A 15,866-nucleotide genomic window follows, 5' to 3' on the forward strand; every position below is an offset into this window, starting at 1 on the left:
TGGCCAGCGCTCCCTGCTGCAGCTGCTTGCAGCCCATGGGGGGGGGGTGCTGACCACAGGGTGGGCAAGGGGCCACTTCCCCCACCCCATCTTCAGCACCACCTTGTAATCTGGCCCTGCTGCCAGTCTGGGCCTGCCTGTTGGGGCTGCGCATGGCGACAGCAGCTGCGGCCCCGCAGGTTGCTGCACCAGGCAGTGTTTGCCATGGCCACCTCTGTGCTACCCAGCATGTGAGCAAGCTCTAGGTGGGCAGCAGCAGTCAACACTGCCCGGTGCGGCGAGCATGGGGGCTGCAGCTGCTGTCACCACGTGCAGTTCTGATGGGCAAGCCTGGAGCCAGCACGGGGCCCAGGCTGGCAGTGGGGCCAGGTTACAAGCTAGTGCTGAGCACAGGGAAAAGCGGCCCCTCACCCGCCCCGTGCCTGGCACCCTGCACTGCAGCCGTGTGCAGCCCATGTGAGGCTGCCTGTGCCTGCTCCAGACAGACCCACATGGGCTGCGAGCAGCTGCAGCAGGGAGTGCTGGCCATGGGGCAGGCAAGGGGCTGCTTTTCCCCATGCTCAGCAACAGCTTCTTCTCTGCCGGAGAGTGGGCAGTCAGGGCTGTGAGCTGCCCCCTGCCTGTACCACAGGGCTGGGGGACACTGGGAGTGAGTGGGCGAGGAGCCAGTGGGAGCACAGGGCCCACACCGGTGTCCCAGGTCCAGCACCGGCAGGGCCCAGAGCAGGGCAGCAGGAGTACAGGGGTGACAGCCAGCAGGGGCTCTATGGAGCCAGGCCCAGCTCCCCCCTCTTCCTGCTGGTGCAGCCCAGCCCAGCTCCACAGACCCCACTGCCAGCCTGTGCCCTGCTTTGGGCCCACCAGTGTTGGCCCTGGGATATTGGTCCCAAGATGGTGACTGGGGGGCAGGGCACCTTTCAAGGGGCAGGGCTACCCACGCGGCCCTCAACAGCCTGCCAAAACTGGGTAAGCAGCCCTCCGCCCAAAATAATTGCCCGCCCCAGGCATAAACTCATGGTGCAGTATGAGTTTAACAATATGCAGAAGTCAGTCTCTGGTGCTCTTGAATAATGCCCAACCATGATAACCCTCTGCAGATATTCTTGCCCATTAGATCCACCTCTGACATCTGTAGTCCCAAAGAGGAATATTAAAACACTCCTTTTAAGTGTTGGGCAACTGGTTCTACAGTACAAGCCTGTGGGGTTCCTTGAGGGTTCAACTTGAGTGCAGTTTCAACAAGTACAAAATGTCATTAGGAGACAGATTAATGCGTTTTCAGTACACATAGAAGAAAGAGGAAATGAAGCTAAAGAGTGTTCTCAAAATACATTCTGGGACCATGTGGATAAAACTCAAACCAGTAAGCTTGTGGAAGCATTTGGCATAGCTGGAGAGCTAAACAGAAAAAAATCAAGTTGAAAAATGTGCATTATTCACATATCCAAGGGCAGAGCATGCCTGCCTTGTTATGAATATTCATAGTCTTGCTGAAATGCCAGCTGCTCCCCATGGCCATACAGCACAGCTGCCACTGAGCAGAGAACGCAGTGTCAGATGTTTTGACTGTCCAGTGTCCTTCAACAGTCCAAAAGAAACTTGGTACACTGCCTTACAACATTCACTTGTTTCTTACCTTACACAAAACCTCAACAGGAGTGGACATTTTCTTTTCACTAATCTTTTCATACTTTTGCTTCTTTGTTGCAGCCTGTGGAACATGTGGGGCACAATATAAGAGACGTTGTGCAACAATGGATTAACAGGACATCACCAAAAAACAAGCAAACAAATAAAAAACCCAACAACCTTCCCCTTCTTCCCCATCCTGCCCCAAATGACAGGAAGAGTCCTTGGACAGAGTGTTTAATGCAAAGTTTCAAGCCTCACACACTTACTGCAAAAGGAATGAAGGTCAATCTGGTATTAAGATTTGGACACAATTTAACACCATTTATTGCATTTAGCCTTACATGGCAAAACTCATGTAGTTCTAGCTGCCTTTTGCCCATTAAAAAAATACTGCACTTGCATATCCATTTGCCAATGTTCTATTACTTTCTGCTCAGTAACCCATGTGACTGCTGCGTGTTCAACAAGCAGCCATTACATTAAAGTTGAAGCAGATGAGCTCGTGTTTCACAAGCTGTTTACCCATTTAAAAGAAAAAACAAAACCCTACAGACAACGTAGTTTCAAAACTATGAGTTACACAATTCCTATGTGGGGGAGAAAAAAATTAAAATACAGGAAACAAGATTAGTGAAGTCTACACAGTCAAAAACATTTTACCAAACCCTTATGATTTTGGATGTAGTGCAGTGCAAATGTGTATCTGTGGTAACTGAAATTTAAAAGGTCAAGAGATGCATGCTCTGACTATTACAAACTGCAGCAGCAGCAAAAAAAACCCTTTTCACATACTACAAACAATGCGTCTTGGAACTCCTTTCTGTAGTTACATTTAAGGCTCCATTACCTAGAACAGCCTGTGCAGACTAATAAGGAGCATCAAGCCCATCTCGAAAATACTGTATTCAGCGGCATAACACACAACCTCTCTCCACAAAAGTAATATCAGCTCTCCAAAACCAGGGTATGTCTTACATGGAGAAGCTGATTTTCTTTGCTGGAACAGAAGTATGAAAGAAGAGAGGCGTGGAAACACTGCAGGACAGCTGCCAGCAAGCAAGAGAAATTAAGTTCAGTGTTAGTTAACCCTGTCATAGCTGCTGGCAACATTTTTGTTTCAGGAAAGAACTGGGCACCCCCATTTTGCAGCATCACCTCCATAAAAACGCCAACTTTAACTCATGGCTCTGGAAATCCCCCCCTTTATTCTGGCTTCCAAAAAAACAAGGCACACATCTTACACAGGGCACAAGAAAATATGGTATTTGCAGTGAGGTATGCGAGAAAATATGGTATTTTAAAATCTACAGTAGAACAGTACAACCTACCTTTAATCCTTGCCATGGCAGGCTGGTTCTGTTAAAGTACATCAACACATAACCTAGAGACTCCATATCATCTCGACGACTGTAGAAAAAAGGTACATTTTTAATAATTTCAAATGTTAATCAAAACACTATGGATTAAATGCATGAAAAGCTTCAGTTTTTTCATATTGATCTCAATTTGCACAATGACACAAGAAGCCATAGTACATGATGTAAAGAAACATTGCTCAAGACTTATCTTCCAAGAAAGCCTAGAAAAGTTTGGAAGGCAGAGAGCCACCAGCACACACACAGCAATTACCACAGCCAAAAAACTCCAATATTAAAATTTCCTTGCTTTGAAAAAATAAGGGCATTTATACACATGCTTGGGGAGGGGGCTTTAATTAGAGCAGCTCTGAGAGCCGCTCTAATTAAAGCGCCTGGAATGTCACATGTAACAGCATCTGCATGCTGAAAAATGGCAGCAGGGACACTTTTACTAAAGCTAAATTGAGCTTTAGTTAAAGGGCCCTGGCCACCATTTTTCAGCACAGAAATGCTGATACATGTGATGCTGGTGTGTGATAATTACACACTCCAGCAGACTATTAAACAAGTCTGCTCCAAGCAGCCTTGCTGCACTTGTATAGGTGTCTTAAGGTTTCCCCTTGTAACTGCTGCTCATTAGCTATAGTTATGGCTCAATACCCATCCATCTAGGAAGTTCTCTCCTCTCATAAGTCTCCTAAAGGACAAAGTGAAAATTTGAATAAGTCTAGATCTGTTAACGGCACTGCTCAGATGAATAATTTTGATTATTTCTGCTTCTTCCAAGCCTTTTAAAATAAGAGATCTACAACAATGTAGTTTTCCTTGTTTATCTATTTGACCTATTTAATATTGTTTCATCAAATTTTGCTTTTAATCAGGCACTGACAGCACTTGATCATCAAATTAAAAGCGACAGTCTGTCTTGAGGGAGCAGTAGTGAGCAAACAACTAATTCAACAGAACAGTTTCTCTCATCTAAATATGACTCAGTGGTTCCATGTTTTTCAACAAGAACCTGAAATTTGGGAGTAGAATTCCTTGGGTGAGAGAAATACCTTCCTGCCTCCACAGGAAACAGCTCACTTTTGTCTGGAGCTAAGACACCAAAGATGGTCATTTGTGAACTGCTTTAAAAGCTTACTTAGAAATTACCTCATTAAAACCTTTAGGTGTTTTATCTGCTTTGAGTATGCATCAGACCCAGACCCACATACAAAATCCTACAATTCCCTGCAACATTTTGGTACAACTACTTGAGGACAGATACAATCTATTACAGTGGTAAAATGACCATGCCACCACTTCTCCTTCCAGGTAATACCACCATCTCAGCAAAAGTTAAAAACTGTGAAGGTGTATCTCCTTTCGTCTAAAATATTTTACCCTGATGCCAATCCATGTTTAAATGTGCCTTGGACTATACTGTTTTTTGTTCATCTCAAATTTGTCAGCTGCAAAAGGGGGAGAAAAAAAAGAAAGACTCCCCCTGCTACAGATATTGCTTATCTGTTAGTCTGCAACTACCTAAGTGCGCAAGAAATAAACAGGCTAAGCAGCAGAAGTGCTGCACTCTACCAGGCAGACAACTTGCATGACAGGTCGTACGTGCATGAACTGGGATGGTAGGAACCAAAGGAACCTAAACAGGTCTGCTGCCCTGAATTGCTTGCCATTTAAGGGTAGTACAAAACTAAGGAGGGTAAGGGTAGGTGGAAGAAAAAAGGGAAGATAAAAGGGAAAAAAAAAAGATAGCAGTATTAAGCCAGCAGTGTGCAAGACTTGTTTGTTCAGAATAATTTGTGATTAAGTTCTTTAAGAGTATCAGCAAAATGCACTGCCCTGGTACGCAGCCATGATAAGCCGATGCCCAAGACTGCTCTGGAGTGGCAGCAGCCTGCATTTCCCCTCCTCATTTTTCTGTGCTGCAGTTGTCTAGTAGGAAGCCTGGAATTCGATCTTGTAATGACATTTCCTAATAAAGGTGTCATTAGAATCCATATCCTGAAAGTGGACCCCAGAGTATATGGCTTGAAAGGGATGGATGATATCACCTTCTATTATACAAGGAATTTATGCTACTTCAGTAACAGCTGTCAGTACACTCAAGTCCAAACCCTGCGACAGTCTCAATTTAGCGCTGTAGCTAATGAAGAGCTGCACTGTAAAGTCTCAGGCCTTCTCCTCTCTTCTTGATTTACAAGACAGGGCCTTTTCATGGCTTCTTTGTTGGCTTAGTCTCAGACATTTTATTAAGTCTTAAAGACTGAAGATGTTTTACCATTATAACTGGAATTTTAAGTGTTAAGTTAGAGGATAAGGCTACAACACAACTTAAGCAACTGAGACAATACTGCAGTTAGCCTCTCCCCTTATCCCATCATATCCTAGCTTAGGCAAAACTATCTGGGATACAATTCAAAACATGTTTATTTCAGAAATCCAACACCAACTTTCTCCATTTGATGCACATGTCAAGATAAGTGGACCATATACAGAAGCACTGGCTTGCTTAAATTTCTAAAAAAATTGAAGTGGGGGGGAGAAATAGAGGGATAAGGTCAGGTACAAGAAACCCATAAACCATTTTAGAACTCTATTACAAGCAGCTTGAACATACTGAACAATCAATGTTAAATTATGCTGCATTTTATGAGATCAGTAGTTGCAGTTTCAAGTACTTATAACAGGAGTAGAAGTACAGAGAAAAAGCTGCAACTACTTGGATGTTACTAAACCTAATACTCCATGATCTGATTGTTAACGTATCTAGCAGTAGTGGGTAAGGGAAAGGGACAGAAATATAACAACTCAAGTTTGGCTTGAGTGCACAATACATGTTTCTGAACAATTAGAAATATGAATGCTCAATTCCTGGACCACTGGAGCTGAGAGAAAGTTATGTAAATTTCATTTTTGGATCAATACTTGCTTTTAGGAAGGCAGCTCAGCTCATTGTTCTAGGTATAGGGACAATGCTGCAACTACAGCCATACACGAAACACTAGAATACAGCTGAGGAAGAGAGAACACTGATCCTACACCTGATCTACAAACACCGGCACCACGCACTGCAACTAGATGACTGCGGGAAAGACACAGGAAAGATACAAGGAAATGGGCATCTGAAGACAGTTAGGGTTTGGGGCATTTCTGTAAAAACTGAGGCAAATAGACTGAAGTGGCACCAACGTGGCCAGCATGAAGAAGAATACAGTTTGCGAGGATTTTGTCGTCATCCCTTTGTTCCATCTGAAGTAGGAATTTTATTCAAAACAGAGGGCTAAAAACAAGCATCTCTTCAACCTATGGCTTCATTTTCTTCCATATAAGTGAAACTAGTTTGGAAGCTTCAGAACCTTATGAAGAATCTCAGCTTGCAGCCTTCAGGAGCACTGCAGTCATCTTGAACTCACCTCTGCTCAATGCCAAGATGTGCATTGATACTGGCATATCGAGCTGTGCCAGTGAGATTTTTGTCTTCTCTGTATGGTATGTGCTGCCTTGTCCGGTTGTCCCGATACTTTTTGGCCAAACCAAAGTCGATAAGGAATAACTTAAAAAGAAATGAAAAAAATTGGTTACTGTTTCTAGTCAAAGTACATGAAAACCCCACCCCATCTCAGTAAATCAGCGTTAAGCTACATACTTTTGTTTTATTAGATCTGGAGTTGAAATCAGAGCCTATGGTTTAAAGGAAGCAAAACACATTACAACCTAATGTACTGCTCTAACAAGCAAGCTCCAAAATCTTAATAGTCAATTAAAAAAGGCTCCTCCACCCACCCCTTAGTCAGGTGGGAAGGACTAAACTGAGTGACAAGCAGCACTCAAAATTTAGTCCTAGACTAATTACTACTGTAACCTCTTTAACACTAACCAAGATCTGCAACACAATTATTCCAATTGGGTAACGGAAATGCAAGTACAGATACAAGTATGCTTCACAAATATTTATCTTCAGGCAGCTGTCGGCTAGTGATAATTAAGCATTTACTCAATGGCAGCTCTGCAACTTGATGCATTTACAGGTGTTTGTGCACTTTAATCAGCAATGAAGTCATTTTGCATAGCACAAAAGGGCAACAGGACATACCTTGCTTTTCAGCCATAAAATCATATTTTAAAGCAACTGATAAAGTAAGCGAGAAGACTAAGTACCTGTATGGGTACTTGCATTGAAAGCTTAAGTTCAGCTGACTTTATGTAGAAAAGCAAACGGAAACTGAGCTTGATTTCTACAAAGCTCACGTTAACTAAACCCCATATGATGATACAACATTTAGGTTAGTCTATTAAATTTTGTTAGTGTCCTAGCAGCAAATCCTGTACATTCTTGGGGCAAAGTTTCAGGGTTAGGCAGGAGACTGAGGTATATAAAGAACATTTTCCATTGCATATCTGGACTATTGCTTCTTTTGTCCAGTGTTTTCTTTTGTTCCTTCTATAAGCTCAGGGAAACATTAAAACTCAGTCTTCCAAGCTGCATGCCACACAACTAAACTACTGCCCCAATGTATGTGAAGACTTAAAGTCCAAGGGGCTTAAAGGGTTACAATCCTAAGTGCTGAAAAAAGTGGCAAGGGTCCCACTATTTTGGGGGCTTAAAAGTTTACCTAGTTCAAGGAACACACTTAAGATTTGCAAGGTTATTTTAAGGTGATACTAAGACAGGGGACATGTCTAAGTTCATTCAGATATGAAGAAAAAAAGTTGAGATACAGCCTTATCAAAAGTGGAAGGAATGAAGGCTGCCTCTGGCAAATCTGGGTTGTAAAATACAATTAAATATGACAGCTGGCATGGAAATCATGATAGGCATTTCTACAATGTTGGTTGGTGGCGATTATTCAACTGTATTTTCATCCAGAAAGCAAAAGCTTATGCAAAAAAAATCCTATTGAACATCGTCTCCAGTTCCTTCCAAGTTAGCAAACTGAAGAGTTTGGGGACAAGTTGACATCATAATACCATGTTCCTATAAAGAATTTCCTTTTATTAAAGTGAGAAATCCCATTCTTCCTTCTCTTCTTACTTCAACTATACATTCATTTAGAATGCTTCTATTTGTTTACCAGATGATTTAAAAGCGCGCACAGATTCACACAAAAAACTGCTAGTCCTTAAAATGGCAAGGGGAAAAAAATTAAAAAGAATCTCTATTCCTTGCCACACAGCTAGAACTGACAAAGGTAATGACTTACTAAATGAACAGGAACATAAAGTTCCTACAGCTACTGGAAGCAAGCAGTTTTAATACTAATGTTGTACAATAGACACTGTAAATGTCATGTGTAGAGCCATACTACAAATGCTACACAGCCTTTTGATTTAGGTTAAGTTATAGCTAACCTTGGGGGGGGGGCAGAAGGGGTAACCCTCCCATTCTCTATACTATGTTTAAGTTGTGAGCTGCTGACAACCTCCCATTCAAGGCTTTGTTACAAGAGCTCCTACTTCTGTACTGCCTCCTCCAAGTAACTCAATTGCAGTTTTACTGACTATACATTTAAGCTATACAAAATCAAAAGTAGTGGTAAAACAAGAAAGTCCCCCCAAAAAACACTTCACTGATACAGCTTGGGCATACCTATAATCTTTGGGGTCTCCACTAAGTGCATTAAGAAATGCAGCTTCATGACATGGCTCAAGCTAGTAATCAAAAGGAACAGCAAGATACAGAAGTGACAAATACAGGGACTCCTAGTATTGCATCTTTCTCCCTGCAGCTTTTGTTCTCCAGGGACACACTGAGGCCTAGCTTGCTTCAAAAAAAACTGAATTGAAAAATTACTACATTTCATACTTCCCAGTGCATTCAATACCACTGCCCTGATACATAAGCACTGACAAGGCTGTTTTCTGCTCCCATGATGCAGCACTATTCTTAAACATTGAAGATTCTAGATCTATTTCACAGAGATCAAGTAACCTGGAAGGAAGCTGCTGAATTCTGCTTAGTTTTCTTTGAAATAAGACAGCACATAAAACTGTTTCTTCTCTTTATGACTGATGAAGGAGCAAAACAGACTGACCACACCTGACATAAGCTATCACTAATAGAAGAGAAACATCAGAGAAAAGTCCAACAGGACCTCAATTTCACTTGATTAAAAAAAAAAAAAAAAATCAAGGAAAACAAGGAGGAAAGAACCAAGTTCCTACCTCAACTGAATGCTTTTCAGAACTAGTCACCAGTCAGGAAACATGGCTAACTGTTCTGTAATCCCAGGAAAAAAAGACAGCATCGCCACAGCAGGTTATTTAAGTAACGGAATACTACTCCAACCAACATGAATTGATGAGTTAATGATTTGTGCTTAGCAATTTCCATTTAGCTGCAAATGCATTTTTAAAAAGAGGCAAAAGGCTTAACCTTTTTTCCAATCCACATTCTCTTTGCTAGGAGGCAGGCATCTTAGATTTAAGATACTTAAGAGATGGATAATCCCATCCATCTACCTAAGGAACAGGGGCACTTAGGCAATCTTATTTTAGCATCAGTGTCAAGTCACATTCATGAGTTACCTCATATTGTCCAAAATAGATTTTTTAAGAGCAAAAACTGCAAAAGGAGACTAAGGTGGTCAACTTGTTTCCCCATATCTGAACTTGCTCAGATAAAACAGCATGCACCCTGTTAGAGGTAAATGCAGAAAGTCTTCCTGCTACACTGTTCCTGCTCTGAAGTATCTCTGAGGTTGCATGTCTTGGAGAGAACAAGGTTTTAAAATACCAAATTGGAACCAATTTCTGTATTTGAAAAAAGTGTCAAGCACATACACACAACCCTTTCCACATCAAGTTTAAAGAACTTCACACTTTAAGCAAACCCCACGGGGAAACATTTTAGTAATGTTATATGTTTGCCAAGTATGTCTGAATAATGCCAACATAAGAGGTGCTTTTGCAAGGTCTACATTCTCCAAAAACAAAACAGAAAAAAAAATAAAGCACATGAGTTTGGGGTTGAGGTTGGAATAGGAGACAGTTTCAGACCTGGTTTAATCCTGAGAAAGATGGGTCCTGAGAAGTACTAACAGTCATGCTTCTTTTCCTCTTCCCCACTGGAGATTCTAAACACTGAACAAACAATAGAGGGTGGCAGTGCATCAAACAGTATTGCTTACATTGCAACAATGGCCGGCGCAGACAGGCAACACCGAGGCATTAGAGAAAGAACAGGGTAGCCAAATGCCATCCTTCTTCCACCACGCACTGTAATTTTCCGAAAGAATTGCTTTTTGGGGCTTTGTGTTTTTGAATTTTGAAGAGAAAATTTGAAAGATGTGGCAAGACAATTTAAGTTATGAGCCACTCCAAAATAACACTGCCTTAAATAGGGATAGCAATGGTGACATCTGACTTTACTAAAAAAAGAAAAAAGAAAAAGAAAAAAGGAAATCCAAACTTTGCTTGCAAAGGCATCCTTTGATATCATAAACTGCCCTTCCCCCAAAAGACATTTAGAAAAAGTAAAATCTTCAGTAAGGAAGAGGTAGAAGGCATTTAGTCACCTTAAGGTTTTTCATAAGCATGCAGGGTTTATTTCTAGCGGAGCTGGAAGTTTACTTTTTAAAAGGTAGGAGCAAAGTTTCTCCTAGATATCAAGTTAGTGATTGGAAAGATTGATCAATTCAATTAATTGAAACTACATTAAAAAACAAAAACAAAAAGCTAAACTTTTAGGAATTTTTCATCTGGAAGCTACTGGAACAAGATTACCATGAGATCCTACACTTTTGTAACTGGCACAAATTCAAGTATCATGTAGAGAACATGACAATTCCACTACGCTTGGCTACAAAACAGATGGAAATAGCATGCATCTGGAAGCAAAATGTTCCTAAAAATGTAGCACCAGTTAGTTTAAAATTGAATAAAATGGGTCAGTGCCCATTCTCAATTCTGCTTAGCCAAGGACCATATAACATGTTAAACTAGGGTGTAGATATAATAAAACCTATGCCCACAATAGGTGTTTACCACCATTTTATTGTGCGGCACTCTGACAGATAGCAAGTGCCAGAAGTGAAGCTTCATGTTCTACAGGCAACGCTGGTTTCCATTTCAGCTTACATTAATCTAATATGCTCACTAATAAGCACGGCAGTACTTTCTAGGCCTTTATTCCTATCAAAAGGAAACAAGGTCCAGCAATGCCAACCTAGCATGACTGTGCAGAAGTACAGGAAAATGGCCAAAAAAGGAGGAAATTGGAAATAACCTGGCATAGTAAAAAAATTTTTCTTAGTTAAAACTGCCAAAGCCTCCCTAGAAAATTAAAAGAACCTACTGCTTTATAGCAGAGAAAAATAGATTTCTATAGAATGAAGTATGAAACTTGGGAATAAGCAAGGTTTGATAGCAACAGGATTGCACAAAAGGAAAAAAGAGACTTTGCCTTTCAATTTTGATATATTACAAGCTCCCAACAAGTTACTGGTAGAAGTTCAGTATGCACTGCACCCCTTCAGTTTCTCATGTTAATAACCAGTTGTTTCTAGTGTTAATGGCCCCCAAGTTGGCATTCATACAGGCAAACAAAGGTAAACATTTATAGCTAACAGTGCCCAAAGATAGTAAACATTGTCAGGTGGCATAAAAGAACAAGTGGGAATCTTGCTTCCAATAAAGTTTAATCACATGTATTTGTCCTGAAGTTAAATTTCTGTTAAAATAGCATGCTTAATGCATTGCCAATGCTGCCTGTCTGCCCGAGCTCAACACATACATTGCAGATTAAGCATATTTCACTCAACAGAACTAAATCAGTGAATACAGTGTTTTCTACACAATTTTCAACTGATAACATGCACTTCTAGCTATGTAACACACGCAGCCAAAAGAATTACCATCAATACCTGGCGCCCCCAGTTTATCATCGCTATTAAAACCAATCAGGTTTTTAGTTAAAAATCTCTAACCATTCAACTCAGCTAAAACCTTAGTGCTTCTTTCAACTTCATATGTTTGCACACATTCAAATACAAATATAAAATTTCAGACAATGCTTCCTTCTAAACAGGCTGAATATGATTTTCATATCCACAATCTTGGTGACTGAAAGACTGTCAGTACAAGTCACTGATAATGTTATTTCCTTAGTGTCAGGTATATCAGGCACTCCCATGCAGACAAATGCATTTCAAATTCAAGAAATCAGCTCAGAGCCAAAGAGTTAAGCTTAGATTAACATTACAAAAAGCAAAGTTACCATTATCCCTTAACTTTGATTAAAGGGGAAAAAAAAAAAAATCACAATTGAACAAAGTGCTTGGGTACTGAATCACTGGATAGTTTATGCAGTATCTGGATTTCTGTGTTTAAACATAATCCTGCATTTAATTCCTAGTCTCTGGTAGGTCAAAGGCCCACATGTTCATATCACTGCCTTTAGCAATATGCACAAGGATAGCCAAGCTCCTGACATTAAAACAATTAATTTTTCAAACTCTTTGGCACATCAGATTTAGCAATGACACAGTTACTCAAGCTGCACAGCTTGTTCAAAATCTAAGCATTTAGAAAAGCCATTCTGAGGCATTATCCTCTGTTCTTTCAAGCAAAACATTGCACTAACCTTATTACAGTGACGCCCGATACCCATTAGGAAGTTATCTGGTTTAATGTCTCTGTGTATAAAATTCTTTGTGTGCACATATTCAATTCTACTGATCATCTGTAAAAGAACAGAAAAAAAAAAATCAGGATTTAACACTAGAAGAGAGAAAGATGCAGATAACTTTGATATTGGAGAAGTATTTTTTTTAAGTAACAGTTTTGTCTTTGGGGATTTTTTTGGTTTTTTCAAATACAGGATAAAACCTGCTGTATACAACTACTCACAAAATAACTTCCTTTGGCAGATCTATATTGTTTCTGATGAAGTGAAGACAAATTAAATCATCCTTCATCATCTAACCAGCATTACCAGGCCCCATGGAAAAAAGTTTAAAAGCCTCTAAGTGTTCCATTCCAACTCCAAGCACAAGTAGAAGAAGATAGCGCTTTTACACGGAGTTACTTTGGTCATCACAGCACAAGTGCTTGTAGCAGGACAGTTTTAGATGTCTTATTTGACATGTGCTTTCTCCCACCGAGTTTCACCATCTGCTGGACAATACCATCATGGCTAAGTCTATGCAGCAAAATGAAGGGTAGGTTGTGGCACATGCTAGAATGTATGTGTTAGTTTAATCCAGCTAAGCCAGATGCCAAGAGTGAAGACAAAGTGCACATTTTAGCACATGCTAGCACCTGTGCCACAACCTCTTTACTCCTATACCTCTCCGTGCTAAGTCAAAGCTAGCAATGCTGTGCCTGTATGTGCTACAGAAGACCGCCCCCACCCCCCACCCCCACTTAGCTGTGTAGATATACATTATGTTGTGTTACTGAAGTAAACAGCTTGGTATTGATGCTCTCTCAGAGCTACAGTTTAATGGATTATGCTGCAATGGCTATCTTTCAACTTCACAGCAAGAAATTTAGAGACATTCTTACGCTCCCTATATACCATATGCTTTGGTTTCCTCATAATTAAGCTTCTTTTCACAGCGTTTAAAGGATGCTGTTAGCACAACACTTCAAATCTAGCTGAGCAAGCAGGCAAGTGGATTCCCATCTAAAGCCAGTACTTTTTAGTGACTAAAAGCAGCTAAGAACAGGGGCAGCTGATACTTATCTCCAAGTATACGTGCTGTAAACTTTTTTGGCCAAAAGCCTGGGATTCTATGGCCATTTGGCAAAGTGACAGGTTGCTTCTGCTATCAATGAGATAATCTTGGATTAATTTTCAGTGCAAGTCTAAAAACTTTTCTGAAGAGTCCCTTAACTCTTTTCAAGGAACTGAAAGCAGAACAATCAGGTCATTTGCTGGAAAACATACCACTACACTAGTGTCTTATATAAGTTAATTAGAAGTCAGTGATATTTAACTACCTTCTTTACATACAAGGTATTTAGATACCATGTTGATAGAAGTATTTAATGCCCAAATTGAGACAAAGGATCTGGCACTCCTAGTACCCTTATCACTACAGCATCTAGGCTCAAACCCAGAAGTTTGAATTGGGTAATAAGCAAAAAGGGCAGCAGCTCAATTTTTGTCCATACAGGATAACAGTAAACACAAAACCTCTCAACTGGGGCTTTACTACTAGACAAGCCAAAAGTAGGTATAGCAATGTCCAGTGGCAGGGCAGATGGGACGCCAACCACATGCTCAGCAGAAGCCTATCAATGCTTCATTTAATAAGATTAAACTGAAATTGAAGATTGCTTTCCCCCCATTACCAGCAAATAACTGGTTAGTTAAAATGCAAGCATCACCAGCCTGATGAGAATATTAATATTCATTCAGCATTTTTACTGAAGGGTTTAAGACCTATCCTACCAAGAAATCTACCACTATCACCACTACCCTCTCTTTCTTCTTTTAAAAAAAATTCTACATGTCTGATATTCACTCAAACATGTGATAGTGAGCCACACAATGCCTGACTTATTTAAGAGGAACCATGATGCAGTATACCAAATATCTTATCTCCTTTCCAATCAAACATTGTTATACATACCTGGTCTGCTAGCATAAGCACTGTTTTCATCGTGAACCTGCGAGAACAGAAGTTGAAGAGGTCTTCCAGGCTGGGTCCAAGAAGATCCATAACTAGAACATTGTAATCCTTTTCTTGACCATACCACCTGAAAAGTAGAGGTCTACAATTAACATGAGCCTCACACTCATTAATATTTAACTGCAAACTGTTAAAGAATTACTATAAAAGCAACCAATTGAAATTCAAGAATACATTTTTACCTGGCATTCTCCTACTAACAAAATAAGACTGTTGAGGCACAAATCCATTTCATATAACTATCTAAACAGACAGTTTTACAGAGTGCTAAGTATTTAGAAGCAAGCTCCTGCTTATAGCTAGACTGGTAGATTTGAGGGCAATTTAACTTCAGTGCATATTGTATAAAGGATCATATTGCATCGTACTGCCATTAAACTAAATTTGTTCAGTTCTTAAAATTGGATCAGCTCCATTTTGTGCTTCCTGCCATCAATTTCCAGAGAGCAGCAGTTAATTCTGGCTTCTTACTAAGCAACTACTGTTAACCCTGCAAAAACACTGACTGAAAAGCTAACTGCTAAGGCATTCTGTTCAGACAGTCTGAGGCTAGGTGCCTAGTCTTCCCCAGCTCCAAGAGCGGTATTCTGCAGACACAAATACAAAAGCTCTGTAGAAACCGAGCTGATATCAACCTACTTTAAAAAAAAAAACCTCATGATTTCATAGAACAGAGCAAGAAGCTCAGTTGTATGGTTACAACTTTCACTTGAGACAACAGAATGCCCTTTTTCTGTTCTTCTGTTTTCCCCCATTTTTTTTTTAGTTAAATAAAAACAAAACCCTGCACCACCTCCAAACACCATATCAAGCCACAGGCAGCTGAATAACAAAGCTTGCATTTGGTTGGTACAGTGGTACTTTGCACTCAATATCAACTGAATGAACTAACCGCAATCTCCTCAGAGATGTCTTACAGGTGTTTCTTATGTTCTCAATCTGTCCATCAAGAATCTTCGAATAAGACTTTTTGAGAGAATTGTACAACTTGGTTTCTGTAGACTATGAATATTCAAGACACGAGTTCACAATAAAATATATGGTGAAATTAGACATTCCCCACTCTGCTCATGATTCCAGGTTTTTATCCATCAAAGCAACTTTTGAACATCTATGTAGGCACAGCCAGCGCCAACAGAGAAACAGGATTAAATAATCCAGAGGAGCCGTACGTACTACATGTGACGAGCAAAGGAAGTTATCAAAAGTTTAAAAACTGAGGATACATAATTAAACT

General features: G+C 40.4%; 1 protein-coding gene across 4 annotated transcripts in view; it reads right to left on the reverse strand.

The window, feature by feature from the left end:
* CSNK1A1 (casein kinase 1 alpha 1) overlaps positions 1–14,725 on the reverse strand; it is a 30,713-nt gene extending 15,988 nt beyond the window's left edge. For 2 of the 4 annotated variants that reach the window (XM_019506440.1, XM_019506437.1), the window contains exons 1-6: positions 14,570–14,724; positions 12,574–12,672; positions 9,990–10,073; positions 6,407–6,546; positions 2,961–3,039; positions 1,637–1,711 (exon numbers count right to left, since the gene is read on the reverse strand). In XM_019506440.1, the coding sequence (XP_019361985.1) occupies positions 1,637–1,711; positions 2,961–3,039; positions 6,407–6,546; positions 9,990–10,073; positions 12,574–12,672; positions 14,570–14,659 (567 nt within the window). In that variant the 5' untranslated portion in view covers positions 14,660–14,724. Of the gene's footprint in view, positions 1–1,636; positions 1,712–2,960; positions 3,040–6,406; positions 6,547–9,989; positions 10,074–12,573; positions 12,673–14,569 lie in introns of all 4 variants that reach the window. The other 2 variants (XM_019506438.1, XM_019506441.1) reach the window with 2 other exon arrangements.
* Between the last annotated feature and the right edge of the window lie 1,141 nt (positions 14,726–15,866).

Source organism: Gavialis gangeticus, unplaced genomic scaffold (genome assembly GCF_001723915.1).
Source record: "Gavialis gangeticus isolate Ggan-Ray unplaced genomic scaffold, GavGan_comp1, whole genome shotgun sequence".
Lineage (NCBI taxonomy): Eukaryota > Metazoa > Chordata > Crocodylia > Gavialidae > Gavialis > Gavialis gangeticus.